Genomic DNA, 20,068 nt, shown 5'->3' on the forward strand with positions numbered 1-20,068 from the left:
AATAAACATGTTTTGCTGTAGTTTAGATTAGCATATAAAAGTCTCTGTGGAAACACTGCAACATACAGTTCGTATTGCTGGATTACTTCACAAAACTATAAGATGATTAGCACCGTATTTGTGGTAAGAATTGGCGAACCGCTAATGAACAAGACACATCTCTACTTCGTATATCCTCACACGCACCCAATCGTCCTGCAGTATCGAATTAGCAAAGAAAATAACTGCTCGGGAAATTCACTTTTCACAAATTCGCGTTCCGATTGGTCTAATTTTGTGTGTCCTGTCGTAAAACGTCCCCACATTTTTCGAGTAAAATAACATGTGTGCTTTGTATGAAATTTGAAAACGCGTCAATCTCCGACATGACAACTCGGGCGGACTAAGGGGGGGGGGGGGGGGGCTATAGGGGCCCTCTCAATGTTTTAGAAGCAGGTCCTCATCCCAATTAATCCGCCTCTGCGAACGTTTCAACAATCTTTTGTTATTTCTAAGAAACGTGCATTTTCTGCGCAAAATATTGAGCTCAAAAGCCTTACCATGCGGAGCCTGTCTCGGTAGAGAACAACCCTGCTTATGATTGCCAGAGGGTTCATTACTTTGTGCGAGCAGAAAGTGATGAGTGAGCGCACCCCGTTGTGATTCGCACGCCTAAACTGGTGTTCACGTTCCGGTGGTACGGGGCTAGCTGTCCGCCTAGCGGCACAGTTGTGAGACATATGGATAATTCCTCAAATGAGTATTTACCTGTTTAGCTATTGAAGCTTGCACAATTTCTCATATGGCCAATTGTTTTTCCTGTGGGCCATACGGAAAATAGAGCGGACGATCACCGTAATGCGCCTCTGTGGGGTCATGTCATCAACGTGAACTAATTACTTGAACAAGCCATTCTTGCGGCTAGCTCGCTATGAATTCTGACCACTAATTACATACCTGTTATTACTGTCACTAATTAACCCGTTTTATAGCAAGAAACCCGAACATAGGATGATTAAATCTCATGATCATCATCAGATTAGAGAAACCGAGCATCACTAGCTGAAAATGGCTCAAGCTAGGACATGTTTTTACTTGCGGCCAGCTTCACTAGTAGCAGCATGGTGAGCAGTTATTGCTCACACTGCGCTCGTTTCTTCAGCGCCCGATCTCTTGTTCCTTTTAGGCGTCTGAAACTGAGGTGGCCATTGTCATGCGCCTGATGGTGCTTGTGATCGGGTCGTCGGCCACCTACTTGGGCCTGTCCGTGGAGTCCGTGTACGAGGCGTGGTCGCTCTCCTCGGAGCTAGTCTACGTGCTGCTGTTCCCGCAGTTGCTATGTCTCCTGTACTTCAAAGGCAGCAACACGTACGGCTCATTAATCGGTAAGCGAAGACAGCTTTAAGATACTAAACACGGATCCCTACAAACCGTGAGGGTAATGCGAATTGGAGAGAGATCGAGACGCCAGCACTGCATCGAACTCTGTGGATGGTAATATTCTAGTGGAAATGGTAGCCGATTAAAAGCACTTGCAGATTTTTACTATGCATGTCTTCTTCCACAGTGCCAACTGTTTCTGAATGGACGAAAATAGCACCTTCACTTGCTTAATTTCGGCAACATTTTAAAGGGAACATATTTATTGCTATATGCTTCAAGTCACCGGAACGTGGGACTACAAAACGTCCTTCGCACTGACACTTAAGAAAACAACGAAATCGCGTCACCAAGCAGGTCTATTTGGATGGCGATTCTAGCCTCCCAGCAGAGCACCTTCCTTGGCCCAGGTGCGAAACAAATACAGTATCGCAGCAGCCAGTCACGCCTCGTGTAAAGTTGAAACCAACTTTTGCGTATGCAGTAAACATCGTCATCTTATCAAGCTGCAACTGTAAAACACTTTCGTGCTCTTCCGTGAACATCGCGTCTTCTTAAAGCTTCAGTTGCGGAACAGACCCTGTTCCAGATGGTACACGTTTCATGTGGAAATAATGGAGTCGTATACAATAGTGGTGATAGAAAGAGAAACCATTTCGCATTACTGCAGCTGAGCTCACTTAAGTGCACCCCTGTAACTTTAAATACACCTATGAAGTACGGAAAGCGCATTTTTTCTTTGTCCTGGAATACTCGAAATATTAAAAAAAAAAGCTACAGCTACAAATGCTAAGGCAATGCTTTGCTTTTCTGCTCATATTCACTTTGCCGTTTTAATGCGAAAGCACTTTTTGGCTCAACAGGGGCGTGCACAGAATGGGACTGTCAGCGGAATGCGGGACTAATAAGCCAGGATGTTTAAGAAAAAAGCAGTCATTAACTGCGAATCACACTCCTACTCCTCCGATCACCAGCCAAATGTGTTAAACAACTACGCCACGCCGGGCTCGTTAGGAATGTATCTTAATTCTCCCTGTCTTGCACCCCGCCGGGGTGGCGCAGTGGTTACGACGCTCGACTACTGTTCCCAAGGATGCGGGATCGAATCCTGGCCTCAACGGCCGCTTTTCGATGGAGGCGAAAAGCAAGGCACCCGTGTACTGTGCGATGTCAATGCACGTTAAAGAACCACAGGTGGTCGAAATTTCCGGAGTCCTCCACTACGGCGCCTCTCATAGCCTGAGTTTCTTGGGGCGTTAAACCCCACGAACTAAACCAAACCTTGTTTAGCGTTCCTGTTGTCCATGTAAAATGACAATGCATTTTTTTGATAATGATGATAGTAGCGATAATAATGACACTGCATTTAGTGGTAATAATAATGGTGTAGCGATGACAATAACTGTGAACTTAGTTGATAATGATGAGTGTAACGCTAGTGATGATGATAGTAGGGATTAAATTTTTGATGCATTTGGTGAAAACAATTCTCCAAATGGCTTTAACCATTTGCGCTCTTCAGCATGCTTGAGCTGAGTCTAACGATTTTTTGGATTCGAAGTAGAACTCGCAATATAAGCCATTTCCAATACCATATCGGCTTTCACGCGTGCGTAAACACAAATATTTACGATGTTGAGAGTCGTATGCATCAAAAGACCACCCGATAGACGGTAAACTTAACGCAGTGAATGTCATTAGTGTATGTTGAGCGATGCGTCTAGAACGCATATACTGTTAAAGCGCCTTTCTACACCACCATGTTTTGCTACAAAATATCAATCAGGAACCTCTTTCTTAGATTAGAGCAAAGGAGTGCTCTTTCTGCTAATATACGCATCGATCTTGCTATCCAAGGCTCGAATACACCGCTGAAACTGCATTTTGTCATCCACTGTAAACTCTGTGTTCATCATGGACAGTCTGGTCGCAGTAGGAATAGTGGCCTACATTCATTATATGGTGCGTGCACTTTCAGCCTTCACCTTTAGCCGTAGCTTCCTCTGGCGTCTGGGCGATCAGTCGCTAGGAATGCGTGCACTCTACTACAGTGGAATACCACTTGAACGAACGTAATTGAAGCGAAAGTATTCGGTTGCTCGAACCTTATTAAATCATGTAACCGAAGCTCCGTTGAATTCTATGCAAACGCCTCTCACTTTAACGAAATTCAGTCATTGCTCATTTCAGTTCTACTAGCATATTCGACGGCGTCATTACGTGTCTCCTACGCCATACTGTGCACTTAAACAAGCACAACCCGCACGTTTTTGCATATGTTTAGGTTGAGAACCAGGTTTGATTACCGCGTGATAAAACGCGGCTGTCGTTTAATTTTAAACTGAATTGTTTGTCTAAACAAGCTAGTATCCAGCCAAATCCATAGCTGGCTTTCCACGCTTATTTGGCTCCACAGTCGTAGCTATCTACAGCCAGAGCCTCAACCCTTCTGGGCCCTTTAGCTACAAGTAAACGCGTAAATATGCATGGTTGTTAATTATGGCCTGCTGAAGCAATGATCTGCTTGGTGAAAAAGGCCTTTGCTGTCCACTGCAGCATTTTGCCGAACAAGGTTCACGGCAGCTTGCGCACAATTACTGTGTACAAGACCATTTCAGTCCTAATTACAAGAACACTGCAAATGTTTGCAGCATTCTACTCTTTCCAATGAGCGAAATGACAAACAAATAAGTTGAGATGTGATTCGAATACGTGATGTTTCTTGAAGCTAATGAAAACACGTTTTCAGTCACTTATTTCAGTTAGGCGAACTTTTAAAAACAATTTCTGAAGTTCGCTTGAAGTTCGTTCAAGATAACTTTCACTTTATACTTCCTCTCCTTTTGTTTCCTCAACGACGGTGATATATGTTATATCGTGTGTTCTATTCTAATCAGTTTCACTTTCGTTATGTTTCAGTTTCTGTTCTATGGATTGTGCTTGTCCTTCTCCTCGTCTTCGGTTTGGATTCCGTCGTCATCGGTCACGTGGACCTAGCTATATATATGTAGAACCAATGCTGCAGCAAAAAACAGAGAGTCTCTTAGCTATCTCTTAAGATGAGAATGGCGAAAGCCTACCCTTCTTCTCCAATCATTTGCTTCTAATCGTTATCGGCGTACGTAGCAGTGATACATAGTGTTACCTGGTAACGCGGTACCAAAGTGATGTGCTCACTGACGAAGACGACGACGACAAAGCGTTGAGAAAGAGGACGACGCTCACAGAGTGCACACTGCACGGCTACTGAAGTCTCAGCGTCGAGTTCAGCCCATCGCAGTGCTGTTACATTAAGTGCATCCCCGTAACATCTTGGTGGAGGTCGCGGGTTCGACACAATCTGACGCCGGATCTCCGCAGTGGCCGTCACCTCGGAACCGTAGCGATGACAACCGACGCGGCTCCATCTACCTCCGCAACCCCAACTGTCGTCGTAGCCCACCCCCGTGACCCTGGCCCATTCTGCGGTACAGATGAGGTCGACGTCGAGGACTGGCTTTCGCTTTATGAGCGTGTTAGCCAGCACAACAGGTGGGACGCCACGCTGATGCTGGTCAATGTCATCTTCTACCTTACTGGCACGGCACGCGTTTGGTTCGAAACGAATGAAGCAGAAATACCCTCCTGGGATATTTGCAAACAAAAACTCCGTGACCTGTTCGGAAAACCGGTCGGCCGTCAACTCGGCGCCAAGAGGGACCTCGCCAAACGTGCCCAGACATCTACCGAGCCTTATATTACGTATATACAAGACGTTCTGGCCCTCTGCCGAAAAGTTGATAAAGACATGCCAGAACCTGATAAGGTGGGGCACATCCTCAAAGGCATAGCCGACGATGCCTTCTATCTTCTACTCTGTCGGGACTGTGCTACGGTTGACTCCGTTTTGCAGGTTTGTCGACATTTCGAGCAGGCCAAACACAGACGCATTGCACATCGCTTCGATCGGCTCCCCAACACTGCCCCTACCTGCACGTGCGAGGATCTGCCGACCCTAAGGCAACCTGCCAACACTGAAAATGTGACACGCATTGTGCGTCGTGAACTAGAAGGACGACGCTCACAGAGTGCACACTGCACGGCTACTGAAGTCTCAGCGTCGAGTTCAGCCCATCGCAGTGCTGTTACATTAAGTGCATCCCCGTAACAATATAATTATAATTGGTTTACAGGAAATGAAAGGCGCAGTATCTGTCACACTTTCTCCTGTAAGTGTGGTGGACATTAGGACAAGATCTGATCGAGGTAGTGGGCATAATAGAGAATATGGTAGGAAGCAGAACGAGACCGGAGTCGGCGCCAGTGGGAGGCCTCGGTTAGGATCAGGGAGGGAGCCGGCGGTGCGTAAACACGCCATCTCGGTAGTAGGTAATATCTCTGAAGGAGACGCTCCTGGGCTGGCATAGGGGATCCGACATCTGCCCGGAAAGTTAGACTTCGGGTGAGGGAGGGGACCTCTTCATTACCAGGGAGGCCTGCTGTGCTGGAGTCCAGATGAGAGTTACAGATTAGATGGGATGCCAGGAGCGTAGAAGCCGAGACGCGGTGAGGAATACTAGGCCATTAGCGAAATTGCCTAGTGCTGATTTTGAGTTGGAGAGAATTTTAATAGCAAAGGTGGAGATGAGAGCGAGCGCAATGGCTGCCTTCTCTGTAATTTCGGAGGAGTCTGTGGTGATGGAGCTTGATGCGAATAATCGAGCCTAATTGTTTGCGACAGCTAGGACCATGCGTGGAGCCTGACGAGTACTCCGTCACGTCCACGCGTATACGCTACTTCGGAAATGTCGCCGTAATTCTTGTACAGGGCTTTGGTGTGGGTTGCCCTACGTTCCCCGTCGTGCTAGGGATGCATCTGCTTGGGGCTAGAGGGATGATAAGATAGGAATATAGAATGGATGATCGGGGTTATGTCTAGCTGAAAGAACAGAGTACGGTCTGCCGCGGTGCTCGACAGTTGAGTCAGCTGTGCTGTTAGGGTGGCTTCTGCTAGCTCCTCAGATGTGTTGTGTGTACAGAGGTCGAGAAGTCGGGTAGTAGAAGTGCTGGGGGGTAGACAGAGGGCGACATTCGTGCGACCTTCTTGAGGAGTGAATTGATGCGGTCCCGCTACTTTTCCTTTAAAGGGAGGTAGGGGAATGCGTACGCCATGCGGCTCGTGATGTAGACTTGTGTGAGGCGAAGTGTGCTCCACTCTCTCAGTCCCGCGCGCCGGTTGGCCAAGCGCCGGATGAGATGAGTGGCTTGCTGGGTTTGGGCTTGGAGAGCTTTGATGGTGTCGCCGTGCGCGCCGTGGGAGTGGAGGATGAGGCCCAAGATGGTGAATCTTAGAGACTAGTAGAATGGGGTGATTTCCTAGCGTGAGTGAGATGGGTGGTTTGGCGGGTTGGTGGGGCCTGGGGCGGTAGAAGGATAATTCTGATTTGGAAGAGGCGCAGGCTAAGCCGCGCGTGAACGCGCGAGTCGATTATGTTGAGGGCCGACTGTAAGTTGTGTTCCATGTCACTACCTTGTGCCATCACTACTTTGGTTAGTCCAGACATTGATATCGTCTGCGTATACGCTCAAATGCATGTCGGGGAGATGGGCGAGTTTGCGGGGAAGTTGGAGAAGGGCTACATTGAAGAAGATGGGAGACATAACAGCACCTAAGGCATCCCCCGCCCTCCCAGTGAGACACTGGAAAGTTGTTGGTCGCCAGGGTGAGTGTGGCCGTGCGTCCGGAGAGGAAGTCGCGGATATAGTTGTAAATTCGCGGGCCTACGTCAGGGGCGTGGAGGCATTCTAGGATGGCTGCGTGGGTAACGTAGTCAAATGCTTTGGTTATAGGTCGACGCAGATGACAGCCTTGGTGTCACCCGTAGGGGACATCAAGGACGTCTTGAGTGAACAAGCCCGGTCGGAAACCAAATATGGACGAAGGCACGAGGTTGCTGCTCTCCAGATACCGGTTTAGATAATGGTTTAGCCGGGTCTGGAGAACATGCTCCATGAGCTTGCCCACCCAGGATGTAAGGGAAATGGGACGCAGGTTAGTGAGGTGAAGAGGTTTGCCGGATTTGGGGATGAAAATACCTTGGCGTCCTTCCACTGAGGTGGGAGCGCACCGCGCAGCCAGCATTCGTTGAAACAATTGGTTAGAGCTGTGATGGAAGGAGAATGAAGGTTGCGAAGTGCCTTGTTATGCACTTCGTCGGGGCCTGGAGCTGAGGATGTGTTGAGGGGCTGAAGTTCTCCGCTAATTTCCGCCTCGATGATGGGTTGGTCGAGGAGGTCGTTAGGTGAGCCTGTATAGTCGGCGTGTTGTGCGGAAGGATATGAGGGAAAATAGAGATCACGAATCTTGTCGAGGAGTTTCTGCGGGTTGTCCGCAGATGTGTGTATAAGTTTGACGAGTTTGTGTCTCTGGTGCGTCTTGAACTCAGTCGAATCAATGAGGTGGCAGAACAGGTTCCAAGTCTTGCAGGCTCAGGTTGCCGTTCAGCTTGTTAGAGACGGATTCCGAATTTTGGCGAGAGTCACAGCATGTAATCTCTTTGTTGAGCTGGCGCACCGTTCTCGGGCACTGAAGATGCTGGTTGCCTTGTTTCTGTCCAGGAACGGAACCTGGCCTTGGGAGTAGTAGGTGTGCTTAGGCATCCAGTCTTGCTCAAAGAGGATGACTATGGACTCCGTCGAGCCCATGGGTCGAAGGTTGATGATGGAAGGGTTCCGCTTTTACTGATGCGGTCCTTTATGTCTTCGTATGAGGGGTCGAGAGGACGCCGTGGAATACGCCAAGGGCGCAGTCCTCCAAGCCGCTTGGTAGGAGTATAGGTGTCGTAGGCGACTCCTTTGATATGTATGAACTTGATGACGAGGTAACGGAGTCGGCGTTACGGTTCGGGAGTGTTGACGAGGACGAGGTGTTAGAGGGTGTTGAGGATAACTGTCTCGAGCTTGGCCTCTTGGTGTCCGAGGCGGGCTACTTGTAAAATTGCATTGCGAAGCACAACGCCGTTCACAGTCGGGAGATTCAGGCCACTGCGGGGGCGCAGAATGATCTTGTGGTCGTCAATGGGCAGCTTGGTGTAGGGTATGGCAAAGAGTTGGGGCGGTCGAAGCCGGCTTCCCGCTGTGCCTTGAGGCAGATTCGGAGTAATGACTTGAGATTTGTTCCGAATCTGGCTTCGCTTGTGCGCGGATTGCCAGCCGTAAGTAGCTATTAGATCCCAGGGTGATACGTCTTCTCCCTGTACTACAATGAGTTACATGTCGTCGTCGAGGCGCCGATGCGCCGAGGTGTCTGAGCGCGAAGCTGTGCCTCTAGCTGCGTTCGGTGTCGGCGGCTTCTGCGCCGCAAGGCTTAGCCTCTTAGAGCAGCCTGGTCAGTAAGAAGATTGACTTGCATCTTGATGTGGTGTACCAAACCGGAAAAGGTTGGTATCTATCGGTAGGTTCCTAACGAGAAGCGCAGGTTGATAATACCAATTTTAGATTGGTGGACCGAACACCGAACACCGATCCCGGCAAGTGTGAACTTGGACAGTACACAATTGCGCCTGTCGCGTGGCGTTCCTGGGCGCGTTCGAGTGTGAGATTTCAGATGGAAGGAATGCTAGATAAGAATACATTTCGCGGAATCTCACGGAATATGACAGTTCTCTAGCAATATCTCGCACGCAACTCTCGCGCACGGGATTTCGTTCCATAAGCCTAGAAAGGTTTTTCGCCTTTGAAAGCTGATTTTTGATATGGACTGAATGCGTGACTCCCAACGGACACCTCCGCCGATGCAGCTCCACGGACATCATCATCGTCATCAGCCTGACTTTACCCATTGCAGAGCGAAGGCCTATCCCATATTTCTCCAATTAACCCGGTTCTGTGCTAGCTGCACGACATAGAATGGACATAGAAATGCACAAATAAAGCAATCACTGGGAATCTAGAACAGGCTCCCAAAGATGGCTTGGATCGAATGCGATGAAAGTATCGAAATGGGAGTTAGCATCTGATTCTGAGGTAGACGAACGACAAAGAAAGTGTGGTGAATGATAGAGAGGCGTCCATGCGTAGCCTCTTTCCGAACCAGAGTAAAATTGAGGCTCTCGCACCTGGAAGCTCGTCGAATGTTAACGCAACAGACCAGCAGCCAAAACAAAAAAGTGCGAAGACGTGGACTGATGACTTCTTCAGCTGTCTCCAGTAAATCACATTTAGAGAAACGCGTTTCAGTGCGAGATTCTTCAGGTGGTGTTGTGCGCCAAGAAACAATTTGACAATTTCCATGACGTATACATGACTATGTGCGCATGGCTGTATAACTCGAAAGTTGCGCGACTACAGCATACGGACAATATGCTCTATGGCTAGGTGTGGGCACGCGACAATATATTTTCTCTAAAAGATAAGCGCAAACTGAGTACCTTGCTTTTCGTGTTTCGAACTCGGCAACGCACACTGCGTCTGCGGAGCATCCGTCGTATTTGTAGCTGTGTGTATTCGCCGGAGTATTGGGAGCTACTTCATTGTCTCCTGCTCCTCGTGGATAAAAACAGAATGGATGTGCTGAAATCGAATGGTTTTGGTCAAAGGGGGGGGGGGGGGGGTGTTTACTGCTGTTCTTATACTGCCATAGTGATTCATCATACACACTGATTATACGAACTTATAACCTTACATTCGGGCTGTGTACACCCTACCGAAAAATGCAGTGCCACTGGGATACTGTACAGTGTTTTCCAGTGTAAAGCAGTATATTTTTTTACACTGGCAATACTGCGCCACACTGGCGTCGCACTTGGATCCGCTGGGCCACACTTAGATGGTACTGACGCTCGCAATTTAGCACTGGGGCACACTCGCACCTACTGGACATTCACTGCAAGCTCAATGGTCCAAGCGTTTCACAGCGCCAAGCTACACCTTTCACGCTGGGTCGCAGTGTGTCACGCTGCGCCTAATGGACGTTCACTGCAAACTCACTGGTCCCAGTGCTGTGCAGCGCCAAGCTGTGCTAGTGCCACATTGCACACAGTTAGCACACTGGGACAGTTCCCGTCACATTCCCTGAGAAAACTGGGAGCGCTTACTAACGCCTAATTGCTGGAGGATTCATACCGTGCATCTTATTTGTAGGTATAGCGGTTTTTAAAATGGGTCTAAATATGAGTCTGGCGCAAGTCCATGCAGCCAATAGTCGATGAATTAAAACGCCGGACGTCGACGTAGACATGTAGACCACGTCCTCCTCATACATTATGCTACGCTCTGCAGAGCCCACATATAGTTTTTCAGGCCCTTAAAGCAAACCAAATTCTTCAAGACATATCCAGTCCGCGGCGGCCAATTTACGATGGAGGTGAACTGCGAAACAGCTGTGCATTGATCGAAATTTACTTTTGTTCTAAATTCATCGACATTTAAAATTGCCAGATGCTTGAAATAAGACCACATCAGCTTTCTTAAAGCTGTGCGTAACTCTGCGACATTAAGCCCTACTTCAAAACAACGCGACAACCTCTTAACGCTCCACCACCGATATAAAATGCCGAAGCAACTGCAATAAAACCACTTAGCATCACGAATAAACGAACAAGACGCACACAGGAAATAAAAAAGTTTCATAACTACTCATGCTTCAGATACACTACATATGCAAAAATGAACACAAGAATGCACACCGCAAGCGCAAGCATAGAACTGACCGTCAGCTTCTTCAGTGCGAGTTTCAGCGAGCACAGGCTTCGAGGCGGTTTGTTGTATTTCATGTCGAGCATATTGTGCTGCCGTATGATGGCGTATATTAATCACCAGTGGTGCAAATGTTAGAATGCTTTGAGACAGCACTCGTGACAGTCTGTAACAAAATGCGTTCCTCTCTTCCAGGCTTCGTCATCGGATGCAGCTTTCGATGGCTATTGGGCAGACCGTCGCTGGGCTTACCGACGATGGGAAGGCTTCCGCAGTACCACGAAGGGCTGGAAGAGGTGTTCCCCGTGCGGCTGATTAGCATGACGCTCGGAGTGGTCATCATCTTGCTCGGCTCGTACGCCGCAGAGAAAGTCTTCGAAAACGGCTGGTTACTGCCTAGCAAAGACGTGTTCCGTTGCTTTCGTCACCGGAGCCACCACAGGGAGCACTCCTCCGCCAGTGGTACGAACGTCATGGGCTCGAAACCTGCACTTCAGTCCGATGCTCCCTTTGCCGATTCTGGGTCACAGGCACGTCCGGTAAGCCACGCTTCAAAGGTGGTTTCAGAGGCAGGCATGGATGACGGGGCACCCAATGCTGACACCAGCGATGCCTTGACTTTAATCACCAAGGCCAGTAGCATATCTGGGAAGTCCAACACGATGAATAAGATGGTTGCTAGTAGCAACAACGCACTGGACGTGAGCAAGCGTGATAGTGACACCTCCTCAGCAAGACTGAACACTCATGGGAGCGCCAGCGACGGGGACCTAAGCAAGGTCTCAAAGAGAGGTGCTGAGGTCGACAGCAAGAGCAAGAGCCCCAGTGCGACTGACCTGCGTACTAGCAGGAGGCAGGGTTCCGCAGGACTCCAATCCAAGCCAAAGCTGGACAGGAAGCACAGCCTGGCTTGGCTGCCGATGAAAAGGGCTCAATTGGAACCTCAACTCGATGTGGAATCTCAAGTCAAGCCAGAGGCAAGTCAAGCGGCTGAAAGTCAGGTATCGAAGAAGCTTCACAGGTCCAAACCAAGACCTCCGAAGCGGGAGTAGGTGCAACTTCACAAAGCACCGCAGCCACCCTGCACCCGGAAGACACTTAAGGAGTGGCAGCGAAATCCACGCCAACACAAGAGCCAACTGCGAAGTTCATTACTTCTTATATACTGACTTATTTTCTACCTTTATTTTCATGCCTTACCGCAAAATGACATTCGCACAGATTTTGTACAATCGGCTGTATGCTACCGCTGCATCATCGCCACGTTGTGTGCTTGATTAACAGCTGCATAGGTTAGCAATTATGAATTAGCGGCGCATTTTAATTTTCAGAAAATAGTTTCAAAGCTGGGCGTTTTTGTTGTTTTCACTGGTTCTTTCGTATGTTACCTCCCAGGACACTCATCCTTGCTGCTGCAGTGCCGACTAATTAACGAATTCCTTTTGTCATATTCTCATTTTTCCTCTTTTTGTGACGTCGTTGCTTTCGTATGTTTCAGTATGCCATCGTTTCTTTCGATTGCAAGTAGAAATGTATTTTTGAAGATACTTGGCTGTAGAAGCGAATATAGTAGCACGCGAAGCGTATAGTAATGTTCGAATAGCTACTTTGAAACATGAGTTCTGAAACTGAGCTGTCCACGTTTTCTCGTTGGTCGCCTTCAGTTCGAAGCTTCTCACAAAGCATCACATCCCATAGGTCCGTCTTTCTCCCTTCAGTCGGGGTATTCTTAACACTGTTGCGTTTGCGGAAACTGGAGTCTGGGCCAAATCTAGAAGCCGAAATGTAATCTAATCAAAGAAAAACGAATCAGTACACGTCCCCTATGGGAAAACAGTGATACCGAGGACTTCCCAATAACGCCTACAAAAACTGCGCGCAATTCCTATTTAAAAAAAAAAAACGGGGGGGGGGGGGGGGGGGGCAGATTCTGCTGATGTACTCAACATAAAATCACAGTCGTAACACTCGAATGCGCTTGTCACGTGACTGCTTTTGTAATTTCTGGAGTTTCTTATGAGCTACGGAAAAAGATACACGCGCGACTTACTTTATCGCAAATAAAAGAAATGTAGTTTTCTGAAGGTACTCTCCAACTTTGCAAGATTTATTGTCTAAAGTCATTAGTGTGTGTGTGTGTGTGTGTGTGTGTGTGTGTGTGTGTGTGTGTGTGTGTGTGTGTGTGTGTGTGTGTGTGTGTGTGTGTGTGTGTGTGTGTGTGTGTGTGTGTGTGTGTGTGTGTGTGTGTGTGTGTGTGTGTGTGTGTGTGTGTGTGTGTGTGTGTGTGTGTGTGTGTGTGTGTGTGTGTGTGTGTGTGTGTGTGTGTGTGTGTGTGTGTGTGTGTGTGTGTGTGTGTGTGTGTGTGTGTGTGTGTGTGTGTGTGTGTGTGTGTGTGTGTGTGTGTGTGTGTGTGTGTGTGTGTGTGTGTGTGTGTGTGTGTGTGCGCGCGCGCGTGCGTGCGTGTGTGTGTGTGTGTGTGTGTGTGTGCGTGTGTGTGCGTGTGTGTGCGTGTGCGTGTGCGTGTGCGTGTGAAGTAAAGAAGTGAACAGTCGGCGAGGTCAAGGAAAGAATAGGGGATGTTAGTTACCTGTTGCTATTATATTGAATTAAATGTAGTCAGTTTCAGCTTGACAGATAATTAAATTAAAAGTAGAAGGAAAAACAACGCACCGATGGTGGGAACCGAACCCACGACCTCCAAATATCGCTCCGGTGCTCTTACCAACCGAGCTACATCGACTACTATCGAGCGTTCTGCTTTCTTGGGTATTTATATGTTGCCTGTAATCTAACCTTGAGTGTTCACAAGCGCCACTCTTAACCATAGCCGCTGACGTAGACCATGCTGTGTTACTGCCAGCATCACGAAGAACGTGATCAAGAGGGAAGGCGGAAGCTGTACAAGGACCCTCTTAAAGGGACTATGGCATGCCTAAAATGAGGTAAAGCAAATCGATCGAGAGATAGGTACTACCTAACAAGTTAATTCATCGCAAGAATTTTTCAGCTAGCGTCATTAACACCGGAGATATCGGCGATTGAAAATCGCGCTCCTCCTCTTTCCCCTCAACTCAACACTCCGAGACAACAAAAAAAAATGAAAAAAAAAAAAAAAAACAAGCCAGCTCAGGAATTTTACCCCGCCCATGAAACGTCATCTGGTGATGCTCGGTTTGCAGACATCCGGTTGTCGCGCCTGTTTCCCGAGCGTCGCCCACGCATTCATTGGGGAGAGGGGAGCCATCCCGCAAGAGTGGAAATGCGCCAACCTCGAGTGAAATGCGCCAACCAAGCCGGGCAAACCACCTACTCTCTCGAACCTCCCCCAATTTCTCTCACGTCCTGCGTGGGAAAACTATTGGAGCATGTAATTCAGACCCGTCTCCTTCGTTACTTAGAAGAGCATCACCTACTCCCAGACACGATGTTTGGTTTTCGACCGCACATTGCGGCCCGATATCCCTTGCTCAAGCATCATGTGATGACACACAACACTTTGGACACCAAAGTCATAGTTAGTCTAGACGTCACGAAGGCCTTTGACAATGTCCGGCACGAAGCCGTTCTGCAGAACCTCCAGACCCTAAGGGTGGGACAAAGAACGTATGCATATATTACGCGACTTTCTCACGAACCGTACAGTGCAACTTGGCACCAGCCCAGGAGATCCTTCCAACATCTCTCCTGGGAGCCGGGGTACACCCCAAGGCTCGCTGCTTTAATCACTCATGTTCAATTTGCGCTGCTTTGCCTACCTAATCATTTGGCAGACATCCCCCATTTGTACCACTGCCTCTACGCCGACGACCTCACTCAGTGGATTACACAAGGCAGTGACGGGCAGATCGAGGAGACTCTGCAGACAGCCATCTATCGCGTTAGTACCCACCTGGCTACAGTCGGCCTATCCTGCTTGGCCACCAAGTCTGAATGCATTATTGTCGTAACCACGGGTAGAAGCCCCAGATCACCTCCGATATCATTCAATCTGCAAGTACAGGGCACCCCCATACCCCGCACTGACCGAATCTGCATCCTGGGCCTTCATCTACAAGATAATGGAGGAAACGCCACTACTCTTCAGTGAATAGATCAATCTGTAATCCAGATCAGCCGCCTGCTCAAGAGAGTCGCCAACAAGCATAAGGGCATGCGCGAATCCAACCTTTTGCGCCTCGTACGAGCGTTCGTTTGTACGCGCACTGCCTGCGTTGCCCCTTATTTTCGCCTCACACGAACAGTTTGGGAGCGACTAGATGCATCACTACGCAAGGCATACACGACAGGATTGGGTCTACCCACGTCCACTTTCACCACCAAACTGATGACCTTCGGGATCTCCAACACAGTCGACGTGCTGATTGGACTCAAACTTCCCAATATGAGCGCCTCTCGCTGACACATGCGGGCCGCGCAGTGCTCAGTCTTCGTATACCTCCGCCTCCCAAATGTATGCATCCAAGGTATCATACAGACAGCAGAGCCGACAGAGCCCGGCAACTCCAGAAATGTTTTGCCGGTCACCCCGACGTTACATACACGGATGCCTCCCACCACCACCTTCGCCCCGCTATGGTTGCGGTTGCATTGGCACCGCACCCAACTGGCACAATGCCTGCAGCGTCCTCAACATCGCAACTGTTACCACCGCAGAAGAGGTTGCCATCGCGTTAGCTCTGACAGACCCCTCCACCAAAATAGTCGTTAGCGATTTTCAACAAGCAATTCGTAACTTCGATGCAGGTCGTATATCCCGATAGGCACACTATCCTCCGATCCCTCCCCTTACCGTCTACACCTCATCTTCTCGTTGGGGCCCCAGCCCATGAGGCGCTCAGCAGGAACGCACAGGCACATGGTCTAGCCCGAGAACTCAGCTGCCGGGCGGAGCACCCTACTCAGCCTGCCGCTTCCTCTGACACTCCCCAAGGCACTCATTCACGCCTTGTTACGTACACGGACATCCCCCAGCATTATCGGCTCGAACGGTGTCTGTACCCCCCTGCACATCGAGAACTATCCAGGTGCCAGACCGTCCATTGGCGCAAAATACAAACAGGAATCTTTCCAAACCCATGGCTATATAGCAAACTTTTTCCAAATCTTATTGCACCTACGTGCAAACACTGCTCACAACCGACCACATTCATTTACATGATGTGGACATGTACCCGACACAACGCAGACAATTCAGCTACAGTGGATGCGTGGGAGTGCCCCTGCGTACCACCGAGCTCGCCCAACAGCGCCAGCTCATTTTGCGCGCATTGTAGGCCACAGAGTCCCAAGGGATCCCTGCTGACCTCCTCTAAGCAGTGCAACCTGTCTTTCGGCTGGTTCCCCAATTTTGGGAGTAAATAAAGAACTTATCATCTCTGCCTTTACCTTCCTGTCTGCGTTTGCATAGCTTTCAATATCGTCTTGTGTCTTCCTCGGCCGCCGGTTTCTTCAGTTTCTTGACCTCTCGGGCTTGTGCGCGACAGCAGCCCGAACGACCCGGGTCGCGAGCGCATACCCGCAGGTGAGTAGGCTGCTGTCCACACACACCGGCGGCCGCCGCGGAGGAGCACTTCCCTTAATATCCCTATTTCATTCGCGTGCACTCCTGCCGAGTACGGCCTTCTACAAGACCCCTTTCTTCTCTCGCACTGCCGGTCAGTCTCCGCTGTCAGGTAGCTTTGGTACCCTCTTCTGCGGTTTGACCAACGGCGGCCGGTCTCCTCGCGAAGTTTACGCGATAAGCACCTACACTGCATGGATGCTGGCAGACGAGCGTGCAAGTTGCACGTCGTCGTCGTTTTTATCCAGGAGCGATTTCATGATGGTCGGCGAGAGGCATCTCTTGTGGTGCATAACGAATAGAATGAACACGTATCATCGGCGAGAGCACGAACTGATGATCGCTACAAAGTTTGAATATCGGATTAAAGGTGAGCACGAATTATTTGTCCGCGAATCTTAAGAATTGAGATTAACAAAAAGGGTAGTGTAGTGTTCTTTTTTATTCATTTTCACATCGTTTAGGAACTGTCAGCGCGTAACGTGCAGGCGTGTTTTATTTCGCGTACGCATCGTCCTAGCCAGTGTCGACGGCGCAAAACATCAGCAAAGCAGCTCGGCACATGTAATCCGGCAGCGCAGGTTATCGCCTATTTCCGCAGCTGCACGCAAGAATTGCGCACAGGAGCACGCGAGCGGCTACGCTAGATAGGCGGTGAAACGGCCGATTCCAAAACGCCGTCCGCCGTGGCTTCGATGCCAAGCAACCAAGGCCTAGCGACGACCAGGGAGCAACACACGACCGGAGTGCCGCCGGCCGCAGCGCTCGCGGACGGCATCTCTGTGGTAACCTGGCAGCAACCGGTGCTGCACTTAACCAAGGCGAATTTGTGTACTTTTGCGATGCAGCTGAGGACAGACCTTTTTTGATGTACGTCCTATTTAATTATCAACATTCCGCACAAATGGTCAATGCTGCAGAGACGAGACGGGACTACAGTATGCTGTTGCTGCGCCGTCGGTCGGTACACGAAGGTTTACGCTGCCTATTTTATGTCCTGCTGCTGAAATATTGTCACGTACAAGGTGATTGAGGATATAAAGAATAGCAAAGGGGTTATCTCCGATACAACAGCGGTGAGCAGCACAGACGCAAAACCCGCAAGCGACACTTCGTCGTTCTTCACTTAGTCATGCGCCACCTGGCAACGCTAGGTGGCATTACTCCCCCTTCCGAAAAAAAAAAAAAAAAGAAAAAAAAAGTGAACACGGGCGGTGAGAACGGTGTGCAAAGTAAGAGAGTCGTCACAGGATGTGGCCGTGCGTTATCGTTGGTAGTACGGCTTCAGCCGCACAATGTGCACAATGTGCACATTGTGCACATGTGCACGATGTGCACATGTGCACGATGTGCACTCAGTGAGTGCACGATGTGCACTCAAAACGACGCAACTAACGATGAACGCATATCTGTTAATCTGAATACGAGCCGTGCACATCCCCTTTGGGGTAACTATATGACCGCCGGCGGTTCGAAGGTACACACCTGGCCAAGCAGTGAGCACCTTCCTCAAAACAGTCGCCATGCGACCACTCAAAATCGAATAATCCGCACCGGTGTCCACTAATGCATTGACTGGAGTGCGACCGTCTAAAATAACAGGAATGTCCAGAGAAACGCTTTTGGCTGCCCTAGGGGACGGTACCAGCAGCTCGCGGTCGGATCGAAGCGGCGACGACGGGAGGTCTTCAACGCAGCGACTACCAGCGGCCTCGCCCCCGAAGGTCGCTGTTTTCAGTTTTCCCGACCAGGGCTAGACGAGCAGCCTTGCCCCTCTCGCGAGGAGCCTTGGGTGGACGTCGATGAGCGCCTTGGTGAAGGGGAGCGGGACTGACGCTGCGAACGAGATTAACGCTGTTCCGCCAGGTACTCTTCAATAACGCGGGGTCGTTGACCAAACCGGGGAGGAGGCGAGTCGATGCGGAAGCCTTGAAGACCGAGGCGTCGATAAGGACAATCCCGGTAGAGATGGCCTGGTTCACCGCAGTGGAAGCAGAGTGGACGGCGGTCAGGCATGCGCCAAATGTCGGCTTTGCGTCGGGGCAGGGGACGTTCGTTGAAGTACTGCACTGGTTGCACCGAGGGCAGCGGAACTGTAGGCGGTGCGGGAATGGGTGGCGGTGAAGCAGGAGCCTGACTCTGCAGAACTTCCGCATATGTGGGACGGTTTTCGGTCCCCGACAGCAATGGCGGGCTCGTAACTAGAGGCGAAAGAGGGCTCTTGAGCGCCTGTCGTACCTCCTCTTGCACTATAGCAGAAACGGAAGCTGGTGATTGCTGCAGGGGGTTCCAGAATTTTCTCAGTTCTTCGCGCACGACACTGCGAATTAGTTCGCGCAAAGCATCAGGATGCCGCTCGGAAGATGCAAATGACTCCGCAGTTGTGCCAGTATGGAGAGGTCGGTTATAAGCCGCGGCACGTTGTTGGAGCACCCTTTCCATTGTGGCGGCCTCCGCAAGAAATTCATTTACAGTCGACGGTGGGTTGCGCACAAGTCCTGCGAACAGTTGCTCTTTCAAACCATGCATTAAGTGCCTGACCTTTTTGTCCTCGGACATGGCGGGATCGGCTCGCCTGAAGAGGCGCGTCATGTCCTCGACGTATGCTTGGACACTCTCATTCGGCATCTGGATGCGGGAGTGAATGGCACGTTCTGCATGTTCGCGACGATCCGCGCTAGTGTAGGCCTCGAGCAGTTGACGACGGAATTCCTGCCACGATGTTAACATTTGCTCTCGGTTCTCGAACCAGATCCGGGCGCCATCCTCAAGGCTGAAGTAGACGTTCCTTAGTTTGGCAGTATCGTCCCACTGGTTCAAAGCAGCGACACGCTCAAATTGAAGGAACCAGTCCTCCACATCCTCAAAGAGGTCACCATGAAAAGGCTTCGGTACTCGAGGGGCCTGCAAGGTGTAGTTACAGGCCGGTGCGACGCCCGTTACCTGCTGAGCAGAAGCACTAGATGTCATGGCGGCGGGTGATAGCTGAAACTCCGGAGACAGTCCCTGGAGCCGTCGACTGCAGCGATGCACGGGGGTGTTCAATGGCACAGGGCTGGCGCGACGTCTTTCAGATGGAGACTCTTGCATAGGTGATCTTACCCAGCACCTCCACCAGAATGTCACGTACAAGGTGATTGAGGATATAAAGAATAGCAAAGGGGTTAGCTCCGATACAACAGCGGTGAGCAGCACAGACGCAAAACCCGCAAGCGACACTTCGTCGTTCTTCACTCAGTCATGCGCCACCTGGCAACGCTAGGTGGCAATATCATCTGAAGCAGAAATGTACAATCGGTACGGTGTTGAATCAGACCAGCTTGGGCATTTTTTTCGCCCTCCGGCGCCGACGCGCACTTTCAGTCAGACGCCACCACCTTCTCGGTTACGTAACATCGCGAACCGAAGCGCCAAGCTCAGGGGTTCACGCATGCAGTGCGTGCGGCACTCGAGCAGAAGACTTTCGCTGCTACC

General features: G+C 50.0%; 1 protein-coding gene across 1 annotated transcript in view; it reads left to right on the top strand.

Moving 5' to 3' along the window:
* The window catches only part of LOC146197008 (uncharacterized), an 88,587-nt gene that overhangs the window by 18,475 nt on the left and 50,044 nt on the right, over positions 1-20,068 (top strand). The window contains exons 8-10 of the mRNA XM_084597111.1: positions 1,166-1,364; positions 11,230-12,082; positions 16,518-16,555. Of these exons, the coding sequence (XP_084453237.1) occupies positions 1,166-1,364; positions 11,230-12,082; positions 16,518-16,555 (1,090 nt within the window). The remainder of the gene's footprint in view (positions 1-1,165; positions 1,365-11,229; positions 12,083-16,517; positions 16,556-20,068) is intronic.

Source organism: Amblyomma maculatum, chromosome 3, assembly GCF_055883805.1.
Source record: "Amblyomma maculatum isolate TAMU_Amacu chromosome 3, ASM5588380v1, whole genome shotgun sequence".
NCBI classification, from domain to species: Eukaryota; Metazoa; Arthropoda; class Arachnida; order Ixodida; family Ixodidae; genus Amblyomma; species Amblyomma maculatum.